Raw genomic sequence first — 18,310 nt, 5'->3', positions numbered from 1 at the left:
TGTATTTTTTGTGAAGAATCAACAACAAGTGGGTCACAATCATGAAGTGGAACGACATTTATTGGATATTTCAAACTTTTTTAACAAATCAAAAACTGAAAAATTGGGCGTGCAAAATTATTCAGCCCCTTTACTTTCAGTGCAGCAAACTCTCTCCAGAAGTTCAGTGAGGATCTCTGAATGATCCAATGTTGACCTAAATTACTAATGATGATAAATACAATCCACCTGTGTGTAGCTTTAAACATCCCAAGGAGCACTGTGCAAGCGATAATATTGAAATGGAAGGAGTATCAGACCACTGCAAATCTACCAAGACCTGGCCGTCCCTCTAAACTTTCAGCTCATACAAGGAGAAGACTGATCAGAGATGCAGCCAAGAGGCCCATGATCACTCTGGATGAACTGCAGAGATCTACAGCTGAGGTGGGAGACTCTGTCCATAGGACAACAATCAGTCGTATATTGCACAAATCTGGCCTTTATGGAAGAGTGGCAAGAAGAAAGCCATTTCTTAAAGATATCCTATAAAAAGTGTCGTTTAAAGTTTGCGTAAAAGCAACACAGCTGAACACACCATCCCCACTGTCAAACATGGTGGTGGCAGCATCATGGTTTGGGCCTGCTTTTCTTCAGCAGGGACAGGGAAGATGGTTAAAATTGATGGGAAGATGGATGGAGCCAAATACAGGACCATTCTGGAAGAAAACCTGATGGAGTCTGCAAAAGACCTGAGACTGGGACGGAGATTTGTCTTCCAACAAGACAATGATCCAAAACATAAAGCAAAATCTACAATGGAATGGTTCAAAAATAAACATATCCAGGTGTTAGAATGGCCAAGTCAAAGTCCAGACCTGAATCCAATCGAGAATCTGTGGAAAGAACTGAAAACTGCTGTTCACAAATGCTCTCCATCCAACCTCACTGAGCTCGAGCTGTTTTGCAAGGAGGAATGGGAAAAAATGTCAGTCTCTCGATGTGCAAAACTGATAGAGACATACCCCAAGCGACTTACAGCTGTAATCGCAGCAAAAGGTGGCGCTACAAAGTATTAACTTAAGGGGGCTGAATAATTTTGCACGCCCAATTTTTCAGTTTTTGATTTGTTAAAAAAGTTTGAAATATCCAATAAATGTCGTTCCACTTCATGATTGTGTCCCACTTGTTGTTGATTCTTCACAAAAAAATACAGTTTTATATCTTTATTATCTTTATGTTTGAAGCCTGAAATATGGCAAAAGGTCGCAAAGTTCAAGGGGGCCGAATACTTTCGCAAGGCACTGTATTTTTTTTAAGTGGGTGCTTATTATTTATGGAGTATTTTCCCTGTTTTTGAATGTCAGTAAAAAGGTCTGCAGACCATGCTTTGGTGTTTTGCTGCCTCGTGCATCCTGAGGGTGGCAGTAAGATGGCACCAAGATGGCATAGCAGTCAGACGTCTGAAATCCACAATAGAAGCTAGCCAGAAGCTAACCAGAAGCTAGCCAGAAGCTAGCCAGTTTACTAGCTAACATTAGTATTCAGCTAACCACGGTTTGTGGACATCAGCTATCCTTTAGCTCAAAACGCTATCACCAGTTTTGTACAACGCGACTCAGACCAGAACATACCGGACCTATTTTTCTTTCCATATCCCCTGATCTCAACCGCAAGCTTTGGACATTTAGACCTGGATCGCGCAACTGGTTAGCTGCTATCCGTGACTATTGGCTTACGTCGATCCCGGAGCAAACATAAATTATTCCGGAGCTAGTTAGCCTATTTAGCCCAAACAACTACCTCTCCCCCTACTGTATTTATTTTGCTCCTTTGCACCCCATTATTTCTATCTCTACCTTGCACATTCTTCCACTGCAAATATACAATTATAGTGTTTTACTTGCTATATTGTATTTACTTCGCCACCATGGCCTTTTCTCTTTTTTTTTGCCTTTTACCCCCCTTATCTCACCTCATTTGCTCACATTGTATATAGACTTATTTTTTCTACTGTATTATTGACTGAATGTTTGTTTTACTCCATGTGTAACTCTGTGTTGTTGTATGTGTCGAACTGCTTTGCTTTATCTTGGCCAGGTCGCAATTGTAAATGAGAACTTGTACTCAACTTGCCTACCTGGTTAAATAAATGTGGTATAAAAAATATAAAAAAGTAGAGCACCACGGAACACCACCCACAATAATATTACGTCATACGGCCTAAACCAGGAAGTAAGAAATATCAACAATCAGGCCAGAGCGAGAAGAGTGACGCGATCGCCTGTTGGCGTTTAACGTTTTAAAAGGACCTTTATTGCTATATAGTTTAGAATCGCAGAATGTCCGTGTTTGGAAAGCTGTTCGGCGGTGGGGGCAAAGGAGGTAAAGGGCCAAGTGCACAAGAGGCGATTCAGAAGCTCAGAGAGACCGAGGAAATGTTAACGAAGAAACAGGAATTTCTAGAGAAAAAGATTGACCAGGAACTCATTACTGCGAAGAAAAACGGAACTAAAAACAAACGGGGTGAGTCGCCAACTAACATCACATATGAATTTTCACGATTGTTGTTTACTTGGCTAGCTAATTAAGCTAACTAACTAACGTTAAAGTTCGCCTGATTTGTTAGCTAGCTGCCAGCTAGCTAACTTTCCGAAAAACCACACCTGTCACTGCATAGTCAGGTTGCCAATCTCGCCCTACCTCGTTGCACCAACTGTGTTAGAACAGCTAATATGCATTATACCCGTTTTTTAAAGGAAGGTTTTGTGTGACTGGTATCAAAAGTCTAGGTCTGGCTACACCTACAGCTAGTAAATCAAAATTTGTCAAATGGCATCGTGTGACTGGGGGATTTTGTGAGTCATGAATTTGCACTCAATGCCTGCTTGTCAAAAGAAGAGAAGGGGGCATCCATTCAGTCAGTATCAAGTTAGCAGTTTTAATTTCCCGACATTTAAATCATTGGGATTCCAACACACCCTGTTACCTAATACCTGATAGAGGCTCCAAGTGACTTCTAGCATTCTTCACTGACAGTGGTGTTCATAACATAGGCTTTTGATGTAATAGTGAGTGGTTACGCATTTACTCACAATAAAGTCCTGGGCATTCAGAAACACTGTGACCATGACTCACTCCCACTGTCTTCACATACTAACCAAGCCCCCCATAAAAGTCGACTTTGCTCATGATCATGGTGTTCTCATGTAGTGTTTTAATGCTCTAAACCTATTTTACCTACACAGTGATTCAATTCTTGCTAGTGTTTATTTCCCATGTTCTTTACAACAAATGCTATGTTTCCATCACAAACATTAAATGACATTTAGCCAATGCTTTTATCCAAATGACTTAATCATGTGTGCATACATTTTATGTACCGGTAGTCCCAGGAATCAAACCCACTAACCTCTTTTTTTGTTTTCACTACGCAAAGCGGCCCTGCAGGCCTTGAAAAGGAAGAAGCGGTATGAGAAGCAGCTTACCCAGATTGATGGCACATTGTCCACCATCGAGTTCCAGAGAGAGGCGCTGGAAAATGCCAACACCAACACTGAAGTGCTCAAGAACATGGGCTTTGCTGCCAAGGCAATGAAGGCTGCCCATGAAAACATGTAAGCGGTGGCACACTACTTGTTTATTAGCTTTGGTCAGGCACTCATACAGCTCTTGTATTAATTCAAATATCTATGTTCCATCTATTGTTGTGTTTTAGGGACATAGACAAAGTAGATGACTTGATGCAAGACATCACTGAGCAGCAGGAGCTAGCGCAAGAGATCTCAGATGCCATCTCGAAACCTGTAGGCTTTGGAGATGAGTTTGATGAGGTATGTGACATGAACATGTCTGAACATTGTTCTTGATTTGGCTTTCATCGGTGCTGTTAGTTTAATAGTTGACCAGATATCACAGAGCCTGGATGTTCTGATTGTCTTGCATCATAGGATGAACTCCTAGCAGAGTTGGATGAGCTGGAACAAGAGGAATTGGACAAAAACTTGCTGGAGATTGGCGGGACAGAAAATGTCCCTCTACCCAATGTGCCTTCTACTTCATTACCCTCAAGACCTGGTGAGTCCTTTGTAATATGCAATAAAACATGTGATTTCTCCAATGGAACATTTTATTCCATGGTTACTATCCCAACAGTACATGAAATAACTACTTGATCTCTTGTCCTTAATTGCTATAAAACATCTATAATTGCAACTTTTACACAAGTAATTCCCATTTTTTGCATGCCTATTTATTTATTTAGTATTTTCAGCCAAGAAGGAGGATGAAGATGAGCATGCCATGGAGGACTTACAGCGCTGGGCGATGGAGGCTAACTAGTTGCATTACTGACACCACCTGTTGTAGAGGGGAAGAAAGGACTAATTGAATATGGTTGTTTTGTGTCCGAGAGCCAACCATCTTCTAAAACTAACACTAGAAAGGCCAATGCTGTAGGTTCTGTTTCCAGCCCAAAACCAGAGAAAGGTTACCATGGCCTTTCATTAAAAGAGGAAGTTCAGAAGCTGTATAAAAGCTATAAACAGGATGTTTGAATCAGAAAATGTCTTTGGAAATTTCTACCAAAAACTTTGAGCATAATTGTTTGGCAGTGATTGTACTATCACTGAACTGTTCTATTGTCTTTGATGCTATGAACTTCACTGAAAGGCAAACATTTGTTTTTAATACATGGGCGTTGCAATGTCTCTCTTTCCGACTTAAACATATTTACCATTTGGTGTGGTGGGTGTGGGCTGGATATATTTATTCACCTTTACTTTTTGTTTGTAGTTTCTCCCAAAATAAGATGGAAATATGAGTATGCTCTCATGGTAATGTTTAGAAGGGTCTATTTTCTGGATTGTTTTTCTGAATTTTGTTTTACATATTTTTTCCCCTATCAACATTTTGGTGATTCCCATCTACTAAGCATCTTCACCATGTGGCCCTTGCTATTTGATGTAAATATCTAAATAATTTATATTTTTGCTGTCACAGAAGGTTTTCTTTGTGTTGTGCTAAGCATGCAATGAGGGAAAACTTAATACACTGCACAGCTTCAGAGAAATTATGAATCATCATTTCTGAAAGGGTTCATTTTGAATTATATAAGGTTGGGGAAAAATCACCATCTTAACTGCAGGGGAAAAAAAATAGACTTCATCGTTTAATGATTAGACTAGTAGATACAGTATCAACATTTGGGGTTTGAGGATTACTTTTATTTTTTACACAATGTACATTTTTTTTTTTTTACATAGGAAAATAATTATCACAAGGATAAGCATGTTTGCATTTCAATGGTTTAATTGTCCAGATGAGAATATTATTTGGAAAATAATTAAAGTTGTTTATTTTGTGGTGCAGGTTGTTTTTCTTGGTTAGGCATCAGTGTACAAAACAATAAGATCATCTGTGAATTCAAAACTCAATAAAGTAGGAAATCTTTATTTTGTTAGTTTGAAATATTTTTCAGGTGTTTGTTAAATGTTGGTTAATGTGTCTGATTTGCAATCATTGGTAGTTGGTGTCATTTAAGATGGAGGACGATAAAACATTTTCATGAGCATGGCCTTATTTATATTACAGCAAATTGGATGACTGTTATTCATATTCCATTCACCCAGCTCATTGAAACATTGATTGGTTTAGGCTACTACATGATACATTTTTGGGTAGCTCCAGCCTAGCCTATGAATGAAAGTTTACAACGTAGTTGCACAGGTCAAGATACATTTTAGTAATCAAGGTGAAAGATAATGACACATTCAATACCGCCTTGCACAATATTCCCAGCATCTAGCTGATCTATTGTGTGATCATTAGTCTAAAAGTTGCAAACGAGAGTTTTTCAACAGAATCTGCAGAATAAATACACCCCTGATCACATGCAAACACAGTTCACAAGTAAGTGAAGTGAAATATAGCTCTCTTGCTTCGCCTTCATTTAAAAAATGTTTTTGTCTCTTTGCTCTTTGAGTCAGCTACTCAAAGTTTTAATCAATGATTTGGTGACGTTAATATATTTGGTGTAGTTTTATCGAAAAAGGATAACTTTAATGTTACACTATTTTTATATAGGACATGTAAGACAGCTCAGGAATGATTTTTACTTTTTTTTTTACACATTTAACCCAATTTTGGGGGACACAAAACTACATGCATACAGGTTACCTTTAGATTAGTCCTGTGACACTTGTGGGGAGGGGCTGTACCGGTAAAACATGAGCCTATCACAATTAATACCACATGCCTAAAAAACTATAGGCCATTACACCTTTGTTTAACATTACTGCATGTCAGCCGCATGAAAAATGTGCAAATTGACTGGAAACCGGTTGGTTTTCAACTCCATCTTTCATCGAATCAGATGGCTCATTCATCATAAAACCATTTGATGTTGCCAATTATTTTTATGATTACTTCATTGGCAAAGTGGGAAAATTTAGGCAGGAAATGCCAACAACAAACAGTGAGTCATCGTATTCATGCATAAAAAAACTAATAATGAATGAAAAGTATTGCAAGTTAGAATTTTGTAAAGTCAGTGTGGGAGAGGGTGAAAAATTCTTAGCAATCAATATTGACAAACCTTCTGGCATTGACAACTTAAATAGAAAGCTACTGAGGATGGTAGTTGACTCTATAGCCACTCCTTTCTGTCATATCTTTAATCTGAAAGTCTATCCTCAGGCCTGGAGGGAAGCCAAAGTAATTCTGCTACCCAAGAGTGGTAAAGTAGCCTTTGCTGGTTACAACAGCAGATCAATAAGCTTGCTGCCAGCTCTTAGCAAACTGTTGGGAAAAAATTGTGTTTGACCAAATACAATGCTATTTCTCTGTAAACAAATTAACACCAGACTTTCAGCATGCTTATAGAGAAGGGCACTCAACATGTACTGCACTGACACAAATTACTGAAGATTGGTTGAAAGAAATTGATAAGAAAATTGTGGGAACTGTACTGTTAGATTTCAGTGCAGCCTTTGATATTATTGACCATAACTTGTTGTTGAGAAAACGTATGTGTTATGGTTTTTCGACCTCTGCCATATCGTGGATTCAGAGCTATCTATCTAATAGAACTCAGAGGGTTGTTTTCTTTAATGGAAACTTCTCTAATGTCAACCATGTAAAGTGTGGTGTACCGCAGGGCAGCTCTCTAGGCCCTCTGCTCTTTTCTATTTTTACCAGTTACCTGCCACTGGCATTAAACAAAGCATGTGTGTCCATGTACAGTATGCTGAGGATTCAACCATATACGCATCAGCAACCACAGATAATGAAGTCACTGAAACCCTTAACAAAGAGTTGTAGTCTGTTTTGGAATGGGTGGCCAGTAATAAATTGTTCCTGAACATCTCTAAAACTAAGAGCATTGTATTTGGTACAAATCATTCCCTAAGTTCTAGACCTCAGCTGAATCTGGTAATGAATGGTGTGGCTGTTGAACAAGTTGAGAGGACTAAATTACTTGGCGTTACCTTAGATTGTAAACTGTCATGGTCAAAACATATAGATTCAATGGTTGTAAAGATGGAGAGAGGTCTGTCCATAATAAAGAGATGGTCTGATTTTTTGACACCACACTCCAAAAAGTAAGTTCTGCAAGCTCTAGTTTGTCTAATGTTGATTATTGTCCATTTGTGTAGTCCAGTGCTGCAAGGAAAGACCTAGTTAAGCTGCAGCTGGCCCAGAACAGAGCAGCACGTATTGCTCTTCATTGTAATCAGAGGGCGGATATAAACCTCTGCATTCCAGTCTCCCTTGGCTAAGAGTTTAGGGAAGACTGACTGCTTCATTTCTTTTTATAAGAAACATTAATGTGTTGAAAATTCCAAATTGTTTGCATAGTCAACTTACACACAGCTCTGACACACACACCTACCCCACCAGACATGCCACCAGGGGTCTTTTCAAAGTCCCAAATCCAGAACAAATTCAAGAAAGTGTACAGTATTATATAGAGCCATTATTGCATGGAACTCCGTTCCATCTCATATTGCTCAAATAAACAGTGAACCTGGTTTAAAAAAACAGATAAAGCAACACTTCACGGCACAACGCCTCTCCCCTATTTGACCTAGATAGGTTGTGTGTATGCATTGATATGTAGGCTACATGTGCCTTTTTTTTATGTATGTAGTTCTGTCCTTGAGCTGTTCTTGTCTATTAATGTTCTGTATTATGTAATGTTTCATGTTTTGTGTGGACCCCAGGAAGAGTAGCTGCTGCTTTTGCAACAGCTAATGGGGATCATAATTAAATACCAAATACCCCCCCCAAAAAATAAGCTCCAAGCTGTGTTGAGGTTTGAGGAGAACACACCATTTTTTCAAGGTGGAGACGAGTAGCCGAGACACTCCCGGACAAGGCGGAGATGAGTGGCCGAGACTAAGGCACGTGTGGACAACCGTGGATTATAAAATCATCTTACCCGGAACAAAAAATGACATTTGAAAAAAGCAAGTGAAAATTATCATGACAATCATTCAAATCATCTGTAAACCAAACTGGACAGGTAAAAAAAATCACATTTGACACATGAAAAAAGCAAGTTATAAATTATAATTACAAGTGTTAAGATATGTTTGAACCTTTTGGCTTCCATAATGGTTGAATAATTTCGGGCTACAAGTGTAATCCTAATGACAATCCCAGAATGTCATTGCAATACATGTAGGTGTTTTGTAAAAGTCTCTTTCCTTTCATCAAATTGCAGGTGCACAGTGCACTATTGGGCCTGAAATGATTTTGTCAGTGGAAGAATGTGCGAGGGTAGCCTACAGGAGCTCCTTTGTTAAGTGATTGTTTGACAATCAGATGAAAACATCATGGCTGGTTGTGTTTATGCCACATTAAAAGTCATAGGCAGCGTGTCCATAAGGCTAGGGGAAGCTAAGCTTTCCCCAAAGTAAATGTAATTAAAATGACAAAATAATACGCCTATAACCTAATTAGCTTACTCTTGTCTATACAGAAATAAATAAAATAATTCAAAATAGGCTGCTACACCAGAATGCAGGATTTGGCCACTGAGGATCATTAGCTATAAACAATTAAAAAACTATTTTTTTTAAAGCTGCTAATTGTTTTAAATCGCACAGCCTGCAGTCAAAAGGGCCCACACTTTGGGGACCGCGCACTGCAAATACCAAATTGCTGACTGTTGAGTTCAGACTGTCAGTGATAAGCAGAGAGACCCAGCCAGGCATATTGCAATACTTAAGAATACAATCGCACAAATACTGTTTGGAAAGCAAATGACTATTGCTGTAATGATATGACAATGAAAAGACTCAATCTATCTCTTAGTTATCAAAATTCTTAACTTCATTGAGCGAACAGCAGCCTATCTTATTGGCTCCAGCGGAGAACATGGGCCTTATCCCCGCTGAGTGTGCATTTTCACTGTTTTTGTCATTGGGTCAGTGCCACTTCTGTTTGTTTTTGGACGATAATCTCCTCCTCCAGGTTAAATGGACGACACTGTGGCCAGGTGGCGCAGCGGTCTAAAGCACTGCATCGCAGTGCTAGAGGCGTCACTACAGACCTGGATTCGATCCAGGCCTGTATCACAACCGGCCGTGATCGGGAGTCTCATAGGACAATTTGCCCAGCCGTCGTCTGGGTTAGCGGAGGGTTTGGCCGGGGGGCTTTACAAGTAGGCCGTCATTGTGGAAATTATTTGTTCTTAACTGACTTGCCTAGTTAAATAAAGGTTAAATAAAAAATGAAAATCTTGTATTTGTGTCAGACATCGTTTGTCCGTTTCAGCAGAGTAGGCTACCGTGTAATTTTTGTAGTATAAAAAAAATACATGCACGCACTTGGGTATCCCGTACCAGTAAGAAATGAACTACCTTAACCCCTGCTAGTGAGTCATTAGTTTGTAGGCCAACCCGTTCGGAAGCTACAGACGTGTTCGGATAAAGGTATGTTATAGGACTTGATTTACATGAAAGAATAAGAGTATATACACCTTGTATGTAAACCTGGATTGGAGCCATGTCTATGAGAACCATAACACGTTTTTCTGACAGGTTCTCTCAATCCATTAAAAACTGGAGCTGAAAATGCAAGGAGAGCAGAGCGAGGCAGTAGAAGACGACAACCTGGAATCTTCAGTTGCCAGCAAAGAAAAATGAGTCCTAGAAGGTTGATTTCCAGGAGGAAGGAGAGATACCGGAGAAGGATGGCATTTGACCTTGTAGTAATTATTCACTTTCGTGATGGGCAGTGTCTTGAATGCTAGTGTCTGTCTTATACATTCCTTTCAATGAGTACACTTGTGTTAAAATATGACCATGTGGTGTTTTTGCTTTAGCTATTGAGGATGAGGGGAAAAACAATGATGGCCTCTCATTCAGCTCCCAGTCTGGTCCGGCGTGGGTAAGTACAGACAGACACTACGAACATGACGAGGTAGGCGTACTTACTTCAATTCAGTTATGATTATTTTAAATAATATTGCAAAGGGCATTTGGTTATATTGATTCAAGGCACGGCCTCCGGCTGTTGGTTCCTGCAATTCTAATTGCACTAGTTTGAGAGAGAGTCTGATGTTCATAATGTGATGTCAGCTGCTGTGTCTTCAACATTATGCGGGACAGCTTTGTATTCTGGACATAAAGTACATTTCTTTGCCAAATGTTTTGCAGTTTTACTTTACTTGTCACGCCCTGATTTGTTTCACCTGTCTTTGTGATTGTCTCCACCCACCTCCAGGTGTCTCCTGTGTTTCCCATTAGTCCCCGATGTACAGTGCCTTGCGAAAGTATTCGGCCCCCTTGAACTTTGCGACCTTTTGCCACATTTCAGGCTTCAAACATAAAGATATAAAACTGTATTTTTTTGTGAAGAATCAACAACAAGTGGGACACAATCATGAAGTGGAACGACATTTATTGGATATTTCAAACTTTTTTAACATATCAAAAACTGAAAAATTGGGCGTGCAAAATTATTCAGCCCCCTTAAGTTAATACTTTGTAGCGCCACCTTTTGCTGTGATTACAGCTGTAAGTCGCTTGGGGTATGTCTCTATCAGTTTTGCACATCGAGAAACTGACATTTTTTCCCATTCCTCCTTGCAAAACAGCTCGAGCTCAGTGAGGTTGGATGGAGAGCATTTGTGAACAGCAGTTTTCAGTTCTTTCCACAGATTCTCGATTGGATTCAGGTCTGGACTTTGACTTGGCCATTCTAACACCTGGATATGTTTCTTTTTGAACCATTCCATTGTAGATTTTGCTTTATGTTTTGGATCATTGTCTTGTTGGAAGACAAATCTCCGTCCCAGTCTCAGGTGTTTTGCAGACTCCATCAGGTTTTCTTCCAGAATGGTCCTGTATTTGGCTCCATCCATCTTCCCATCAATTTTAACCATCTTCCCTGTCCCTGCTGAAGAAAAGCAGGCCCAAACCATGATGCTGCCACCACCATGTTTGACAGTGGGGATGGTGTGTTCAGCTGTGTTGCTTTTACGCCAAACATAACGCTTTGCATTGTTGCCAAAAAGTTCAATTTTGGTTTCATCTGACCAGAGCACCTTCTTCCACATGTTTGGTGTGTCGCCCAGGTGGCTTGTGGCAAACTTTAAACGACACCTTTTATGGATATCTTTAAGAAATGGCTTTCTTCTTGCCACTCTTCCATAAAGGCCAGATTTGTGCAATATACGACTGATTGTTTTCCTATGGACAGAGTCTCCCACCTCAGCTGTAGATCTCTGCAGTTCATCTGCTGTCTATAGGGAGTTGAAAACAGCAGGTCTGGGACAGGTAGCACGTCCGGTGAACAGGACAGGGTTCCATAGCCGCAGGCAGAACAGTTGAAACTGGAGCAGCAGCACGGCCAGGTGGACTGGGGACAGCAAGGAGTCATCAAGGCCAGGTAACATATTTAAAATCATCCACACTCATACACACTCAACCCCTTTCCCTCACAACAACCATAGACTCAGATTCTCAACAGTTGCACCATCCCAGATGTTAACTCAAAAAGGTCTTGATTAACGAATGCATATACAGTTGCAGCTTTTACAGGCTTATCTGAGATCTTTATACTTCATCATAGCAGACTGTCAGTAGGTGAAAATAGCCAGATGTCCTTTAATAAGAGCACATTATTCAAATTGAGACGACAGAAAATGTGGGAGAAGTTAGGATGACATCTTTGTGGTGTGTGTGAGTGTGTGTGTGTAATATATAATAACATACACCGAGTATACAAACATTAACAACACCTTCTCTTTCCATGACATAGACTGATCAGTTGAATCCATGTGAAAGCTATGAACCCTTGTTGATGTCACTTGTTACATCCACTTCAAATCAGTGTAGATGAATGTGAAGAGACAGGTTAAATAAGGATTTTTAAGCCTTGAGACAATAAAGACATGGATTGTGTTTGTGTGCCATTCAGAGGGTGGATGGGCAAGATATAATGGGCTATGGTAGTAGGTGCCAGGTGCACCGGTTTGTGACAAGAACTGCAAAGCTGCTGTGATTTTCAGGGTCAAAAGTTTCCTGTGTGTATCAAGAATGGTCCACCACCCAAAGGACACCCAGCCAACTTGACAACAGTGGGAATCATCGGAGTCAACATGGGCCAGCATCCCTGTGGAACGCTTTCGACACCTTGTAGAATCCATGCCCCAACAAATTGAGGCTGTTCTGAGGGCATGGGGTGCAACTCAATTTAAGAAAAACACTCTGAGCAGGCACCTTGGATATAAGAGGTTGTTGATTTCAAATAGTAAACAAGAATATACAAGCTATCCACATGGTATCAAAGAAAGTCCTGATTTGTTCAAAAAAGCAAATACAAAGTCTAGTTCAAATTATTTTAAACCTGATTTTTACAATGACAACACAAATATTCAACTTTATTGCATGACTTCCATTTTTAAGAGAATATGTTGTTTGGTTTGCCTTGTTGATTATCTTGAATAGGTAACACCCAAATAAATGTTTATCGTGCACACTAATCCTTGAAAGTGTGTAAACGTCGTTTTATATCATGGGAGGAATTAGAACAACGTCAAGATAACCAGATATCACTAGATTCCGATTTAACTACTTTTTACATGTAAAACCCGTATTTCATTGTGAGACGAGATTATCTGTGCAGCGCGTCTGCAATGAATACTACCTGGAACCCGCCCTACATTGCCGACGCATGTGCAATGAAAGCACTTCCTTTTCCGCTCATTGCGCTGCGTTTTCTTCTTCAACCAAGCTTCTCCTCAACGTAAAAAAAAGGTAAACACAATTGATATGTACACATTTAAAACTACTGCATTTCACTGGGACAAAAGTAAGCTATTTAGTATCAATGCGTCGGTTGATATGATAATTTGGTGCAGATGCATTGCTTGCTAAGTGAACAACATGATAATGGTTTATGAGTTACCTCCATTCATTTAGCTAACGTTCTATCACTGAAGCCCAAAAATAACTAAATCTGTTGCCACAATTTGACAACCACTCGCTAGCGGTCCTCTTGCGTTATTGTACTTTATGTATACTATCATGGTAAGGTTAATTGAATAACCACGTTATTGTAATGCTGTCTATTCTGTACCATTTAAGATCACTAACCGCGTGTTGGCTCAAGTGAATCCGACGTCATGAGTTTGTTCGGGGCCAGCACTGGCTTTGGCGCTGGGGGATTTGGAGCGGCAACCACGGACACCCACAACCCAATGAAGGTAAGTAGCTAGCTCATAACATTCCCTATCTGTAACCTGCTTAATAATCAATATTTTACTAGTAGAACTTGTTCTGAGAGGTGTAATTCAAATATATTTGATTTTGAATTATATGTTATCTCATACAGGATGTGGAAGTAACCTCACCCCCAGATGACAGCATCAGTTGCTTGGCGTTCAGTCCTCCTGCCATGCCAGGGAACTTCTTGATAGGGGGATCCTGGGCCAATGATGTGAGTTGTCATGGTCCACTTAAAGTGCCCACTTCATACTTATGTTTGTTGCTATGAGTCTAAAACCCATTCACTTTGTAACAACATATGAGACTGTTTTCTTACATTTTTCCAGGTGAGGTGTTGGGAGGTACAGGACAACGGGCAGACAGTCCCCAAAGCCCAGCAGATGCACACGGGTCCCGTCCTTGATGTCTGCTGGAGCGAAGTAGGCCCCCTCACATTACATATCTTTACCAACCATATGAGGTGTTTGAATGAAACTTGACTTATTCGTTCCCTTGCTCTTTTAGGACGGTAGCAAGGTTTTCACTGCGTCTTGTGACAAGACTGCCAAAATGTGGGACCTCAACAGCAACCAGGCAATACAGATCGCACAGGTAAATATTTCAGGCTATGAATACTGTTTTCAGTGTTATTTTTCAATTTGTAGTTTTATCACCTCTCTGTGCTTCCCTTGAATACATTGACAAGTTCTGTTGACACTAGATCATATTAGAAATGGTCTTTGATTTGTTTCCATTTAGCATGATGCTCCTATCAGAACAGTCCACTGGATCAAAGCCCCCAACTACAACTGCATCATGACAGGCAGCTGGGACAAAACTCTGAAGGTAAGAAATATATATATATATATATATATATAAATAATAGTTATTAAAGGAATAGAGCCAAACAGTCCTTTATCCCAGTAGCAGTAAGGCTCCTGAATGACAGTCACTAGAATGTTCAGCGGGCTGGCTTACAGTTGACATTGTACTGATGTGAAGTGTATATTCAGTACAGTTAAATCATTATGAGTCAACCATGAATTTGTATGCTTTGATGATATGTTTTAATTTACAGTGTCACAAACAAAATTTCCCCATTGTGATCATAAAGTCATTCTTAGTTATACTTTTAATCGTTCATTTATTTGTTTGATTTGCTCTGCTGTAGTTCTGGGACACCCGCTCGCCCAACCCAATGATGTCTCTGCAGTTGCCAGAGAGGTGCTACTGTGCAGATGTGGTGAGGACCTAGTGCTAAAGCTCCAGTGATTAATATTCTTTAAGTGGTTTTCTATAATAGCTCTAAATAGCATTCAGCAGAGTTAAATGTTCCCCAAATAATTGCTTAAAGTGTGCTGTCCTGGGGCCTCATTTATAAACGGTGCGTACGTACAAAATATACCCCAAAATATGCATGTGCCAGTTTACACAAAGGTTGTCACAGAACTTGACGTGAGAATGTCTTTTCCTCCACACAAATTAAGACATGCGTACGCACATCTTCTGGCGGTTTAAGTATTGCAATCAGGAAAGTTGGCCTGTGCAAATGGGGTATATGGTGACACGCTTATTCATAAACACATAATAATGAGATGCAGCCATTTGCTGTTAGTGAGAATAGCAAATATCAAGTGTGTTTGGTTTTTAGATTCTAAAATAATTACAGAATTGTTATTTTCGTAATTATTTCTGAATAAATTCCTTAATTTGTATGGCTGTGATGGGTTCATATTCCTGAAATAGCCATACAACAAATTACCATGTGCATCTCATTTAATTGGGTCTATGTAAATAGATAGGCAATGTATTTCAAGTTTTGCTATACGTGATCACATATGCAGCTTGGTTTCTAGCCGACAGACGAATGTAACAGGTGGACATCAACACAGTTGATCTTTTACTTTGAAGTATGTATGCTACTACTGTATGGCAATTGTTTTCTCTTTCAGAAATGGTCAATACAGCATAAATTACTGCATTTAAAAAAAAAACTTTCTGCCAACACAGTAAATAGACAAGTTACTGCAAAATAGCATAACTTTCTGCCCACACCTCTACAGAAATGTGATCAAATATACCATTGATCTTTTTTATAGAAATTGCCGTGGCCTAATTCCAATAGTGACAAATATACAGAAAATAAAGGGAGGGTTATTGTCACTGTAAAAAGTGAACGGATGGCGTTTTCCGGGTGGAGATTTAATACTCGTTCACGCATGCTCAGTTTTATGACAGGTCTGATTTATAACGGGAAACATGCGTATGTATGGTGTGCACCAAGTTTATAAATCTCTATTTTTAGACGTACGCATTCTTTTCAGAAATGGCGTGCGCAGGTATTTAGTGTGAAATGTATGCAACGGTTATAAATGAGGCCGCTGGTTTTATAAGTCATGTGTTGTCAACTCGGCTGATTGGTTCCCTGTTGTTTTCAGGTGTACCCCATGGCAGTGGTAGCGTCTGCAGACCGAGGTTTGATTGTATATCAGCTTGAAAACCAGCCGTCTGAGTTTAGGAGGATAGACTCACCACTCAAACACCAGGTGACTGGTCTCACATACCAGGTGACTTACAGGTCTCCCTAAAAGAGTTCTTTTGACCTCATTGGGACTTCCTGGATAAATAAAGGTTACATTAAAAAAAAATGAACAATACATTTACAGGACTGTCTACTACTGTACATACACACACCTTTTCAGAGTGCAGTTTCCATTGATTATCAATTATTCATGAATAGTTCATGCCTGTGGTGTACACCCTAACACTACCTCTTCCATCTCCCTGTATCAGCACCGCTGCATAGCCATTTTTAAGGACAAACAGAACAAGCCTGCTGGATTTGCTCTCGGAAGCATTGAAGGGCGGGTTGCAATTCACTACATCAACCCTCCTAACCCGTGAGTGCCACAAACCAGGCTGTTCCTTAAACTGTGAGAAAGACCTTGGCTACCACCCATGGCACCCTACTCACAACACTGTGTTTTTGTGTTGTAGAGCCAAGGATAACTTCACCTTTAAGTGCCACAGGTCGAATGGAACCAACACAGCCACACCACAAGACATCTATGCTGTGAGTGCAGCTTGTGCTCTCTACACCCTGCTTTCATATACATTTGGCTACAGTCAGTAGGTAGCATAATGTATTGGGGTGTTTTTCATGCAAACACCTTGCTGTTTCTGATTAAACAGGTAAATGCCATCTCCTTCCACCCTGTCCACGGGACACTGGCGACTGTTGGGTCAGATGGTCGCTTCAGCTTCTGGGATAAAGACGCCCGCACCAAGCTGAAGACCTCAGAGCAGCTGGATCAGCCAATCACAGCATGCTCCTTCAACAACAATGGCAACATCTTTGCTTACGCCTCCAGCTATGATTGGTCAAAGGTAACATTTTATCTCGTACCTCATGTTATGATAGATAGGTTGATTTAAGACTCATTTTATTCCTTCAAAATGGCCAGGCAATATTTTAAATAAGCAAAATTGATACATCTTTGTGTTAAACCTCAGGGACATGAGTACTACAACCCTCAGAAAAAGAACTACATCTTCCTGCGTAATGCTACTGAGGAGCTGAAACCACGGAACAAGAAATGGTGAGTCAGAATGCCATTGTCATTTCATCAGTCATGTTTGGTCACCTCTATGGTGACTGTCAAGACATGATTTTCTATGCTCTCATTAAGAAATGTAGAACCACATGTATATTGGTGGACAAGAAAAGACTTGAAAGCAACAGACTTAATGGCTTGTACATTTCTCTCATGTCTCTAGATTTGTCCAGTATCTCGCCTGTTGTTTGCAAAATGGAGGGTTGTCAAATGCACACGTCATGCCTGCACGACCCTGTTCCTTTCCTGTGCCAACACCAAAGGTGGAGCTGGTGCTTGCAAAATAGGGGTTGCAGAGTGATAAGATATTGTTTTGAAATATCTATTTTATTTTGTCACGATACCATGGTTGCATTTAAAGTAATGTTTTTTTTTCTGTTACGTTGTTGTACAATTTAACGATATTGGAGAATGACATAAATGAGTAGATAAAGACAAGTTACACTATCCAACTGTTTTTTGCAACACCTTTTTTCATTCTCTTGCACATATTTTTTTTATTTAACTCGGTGTGTCAGTTAAGAACAATTCTTATTTACAATGACGGCCTACCCCGGACCAGTTGTGCGCCGCCCTATGGGACTTCCAATCATGGCCGGATGTGATGTAGTGATGCCCTTTGCTCTGAGATGCAGTACTTTAGACTGCTGCTCCACTCGGGAGCCAACCCCTGCACATATTCACATATGTTTAGAACACTAAACAAACAATGCATAGAACATACATGGTATGCTGGGCTTCTGTAACTGAACATTACCCTATTTCACCCATTTGGATTTCTATAAGAGGGACACTGAATTTGGGAAAGGGGATACTTAGGGGGCTGCCTTAATTGAAATTAGCACCTGGAAAACTGGGTTAACTGCTTTGCTCAGAACAGATTTTTACCTTGTCGGCTCTGGGATTCAATACAGCAACCTTTCGGTTACTGGCCCATCGCTCCTACCCGCCAGGCTACCTGCTGGCATCAATAGCTACAGGTCCCAGTATTTCTAAATT

The 18,310-nt window shown here is 40.1% G+C and overlaps 2 protein-coding genes across 5 annotated transcripts; both read left to right on the top strand.

The window, feature by feature from the left end:
* The first annotated feature begins 1,269 nt into the window (after positions 1 to 1,269).
* Positions 1,270 to 5,432, top strand: LOC110492342 (charged multivesicular body protein 4b). Of its 2 annotated transcripts, none has more exons than XM_021566577.3 (5): positions 1,270 to 2,505; positions 3,419 to 3,596; positions 3,698 to 3,812; positions 3,930 to 4,056; positions 4,244 to 5,432. In XM_021566577.3, the coding sequence occupies exons 1-5, from the start codon at positions 2,322 to 2,324 to the stop codon at positions 4,318 to 4,320; spliced, it is 681 nt and encodes a 226-aa protein (XP_021422252.1). In that variant the 5' UTR covers positions 1,270 to 2,321; the 3' UTR covers positions 4,321 to 5,432. The 2 variants fall into 2 exon arrangements, with proteins under 2 accessions (XP_021422252.1, XP_021422253.1); XM_021566578.3 differs by having other exon boundaries at positions 1,403 to 2,505; positions 4,253 to 5,432.
* A 7,714-nt stretch (positions 5,433 to 13,146) lies between these two features.
* LOC110492339 (mRNA export factor) lies at positions 13,147 to 17,760 on the top strand. 3 transcript variants are annotated; one of them, XM_021566572.3, is made up of 13 exons: positions 13,147 to 13,247; positions 13,578 to 13,696; positions 13,825 to 13,929; positions 14,045 to 14,137; positions 14,223 to 14,309; positions 14,457 to 14,543; positions 14,869 to 14,940; positions 16,136 to 16,264; positions 16,491 to 16,597; positions 16,695 to 16,770; positions 16,890 to 17,084; positions 17,211 to 17,296; positions 17,475 to 17,760. In XM_021566572.3, coding segments are annotated over exons 2-13 (1,119 nt in total). In that variant the 5' UTR covers positions 13,147 to 13,247; positions 13,578 to 13,615; the 3' UTR covers positions 17,476 to 17,760. The 3 variants fall into 3 exon arrangements, with proteins under 3 accessions (XP_021422247.1, XP_036803227.1, XP_036803226.1); XM_036947332.2 differs by having other exon boundaries at positions 13,152 to 13,247; positions 16,136 to 16,243; XM_036947331.2 differs by lacking the exon at positions 17,475 to 17,760 and having other exon boundaries at positions 13,167 to 13,247; positions 16,136 to 16,243; positions 17,211 to 17,300.
* Positions 17,761 to 18,310: the final 550 nt, after the last annotated feature.

Source organism: Oncorhynchus mykiss, chromosome 16, assembly GCF_057628025.1.
Source record: "Oncorhynchus mykiss isolate SJ-2025 chromosome 16, ASM5762802v1, whole genome shotgun sequence".
NCBI lineage: Eukaryota > Metazoa > Chordata > Actinopteri > Salmoniformes > Salmonidae > Oncorhynchus > Oncorhynchus mykiss.
This window is presented reverse-complemented; position numbering and strand designations above follow the sequence as displayed.

What these genes read in the sequence shown, in the direction of transcription:
- LOC110492342 (XM_021566577.3), top strand. Translation starts at nt 2,322, where the DNA reads ATGTCCGTGTTTGGAAAGCTGTTCGGCGGTGGGGGCAAAGGAGGTAAA. An exon ending in CGGAACTAAAAACAAACGGG is followed by an intron (nt 2,506 to 3,418) that starts GTGAGTCGCCAA and finishes CACTACGCAAAG; the next exon opens with CGGCCCTGCAGGCCTTGAAA. An exon ending in TTCATTACCCTCAAGACCTG is followed by an intron (nt 4,057 to 4,243) that starts GTGAGTCCTTTG and finishes TTATTTATTTAG; the next exon opens with TATTTTCAGCCAAGAAGGAG.
- LOC110492339 (XM_021566572.3), top strand. Translation starts at nt 13,616, where the DNA reads ATGAGTTTGTTCGGGGCCAGCACTGGCTTTGGCGCTGGGGGATTTGGA. An exon ending in GGGGATCCTGGGCCAATGAT is followed by an intron (nt 13,930 to 14,044) that starts GTGAGTTGTCAT and finishes ACATTTTTCCAG; the next exon opens with GTGAGGTGTTGGGAGGTACA. An exon ending in CACCACAAGACATCTATGCT is followed by an intron (nt 16,771 to 16,889) that starts GTGAGTGCAGCT and finishes CTGATTAAACAG; the next exon opens with GTAAATGCCATCTCCTTCCA.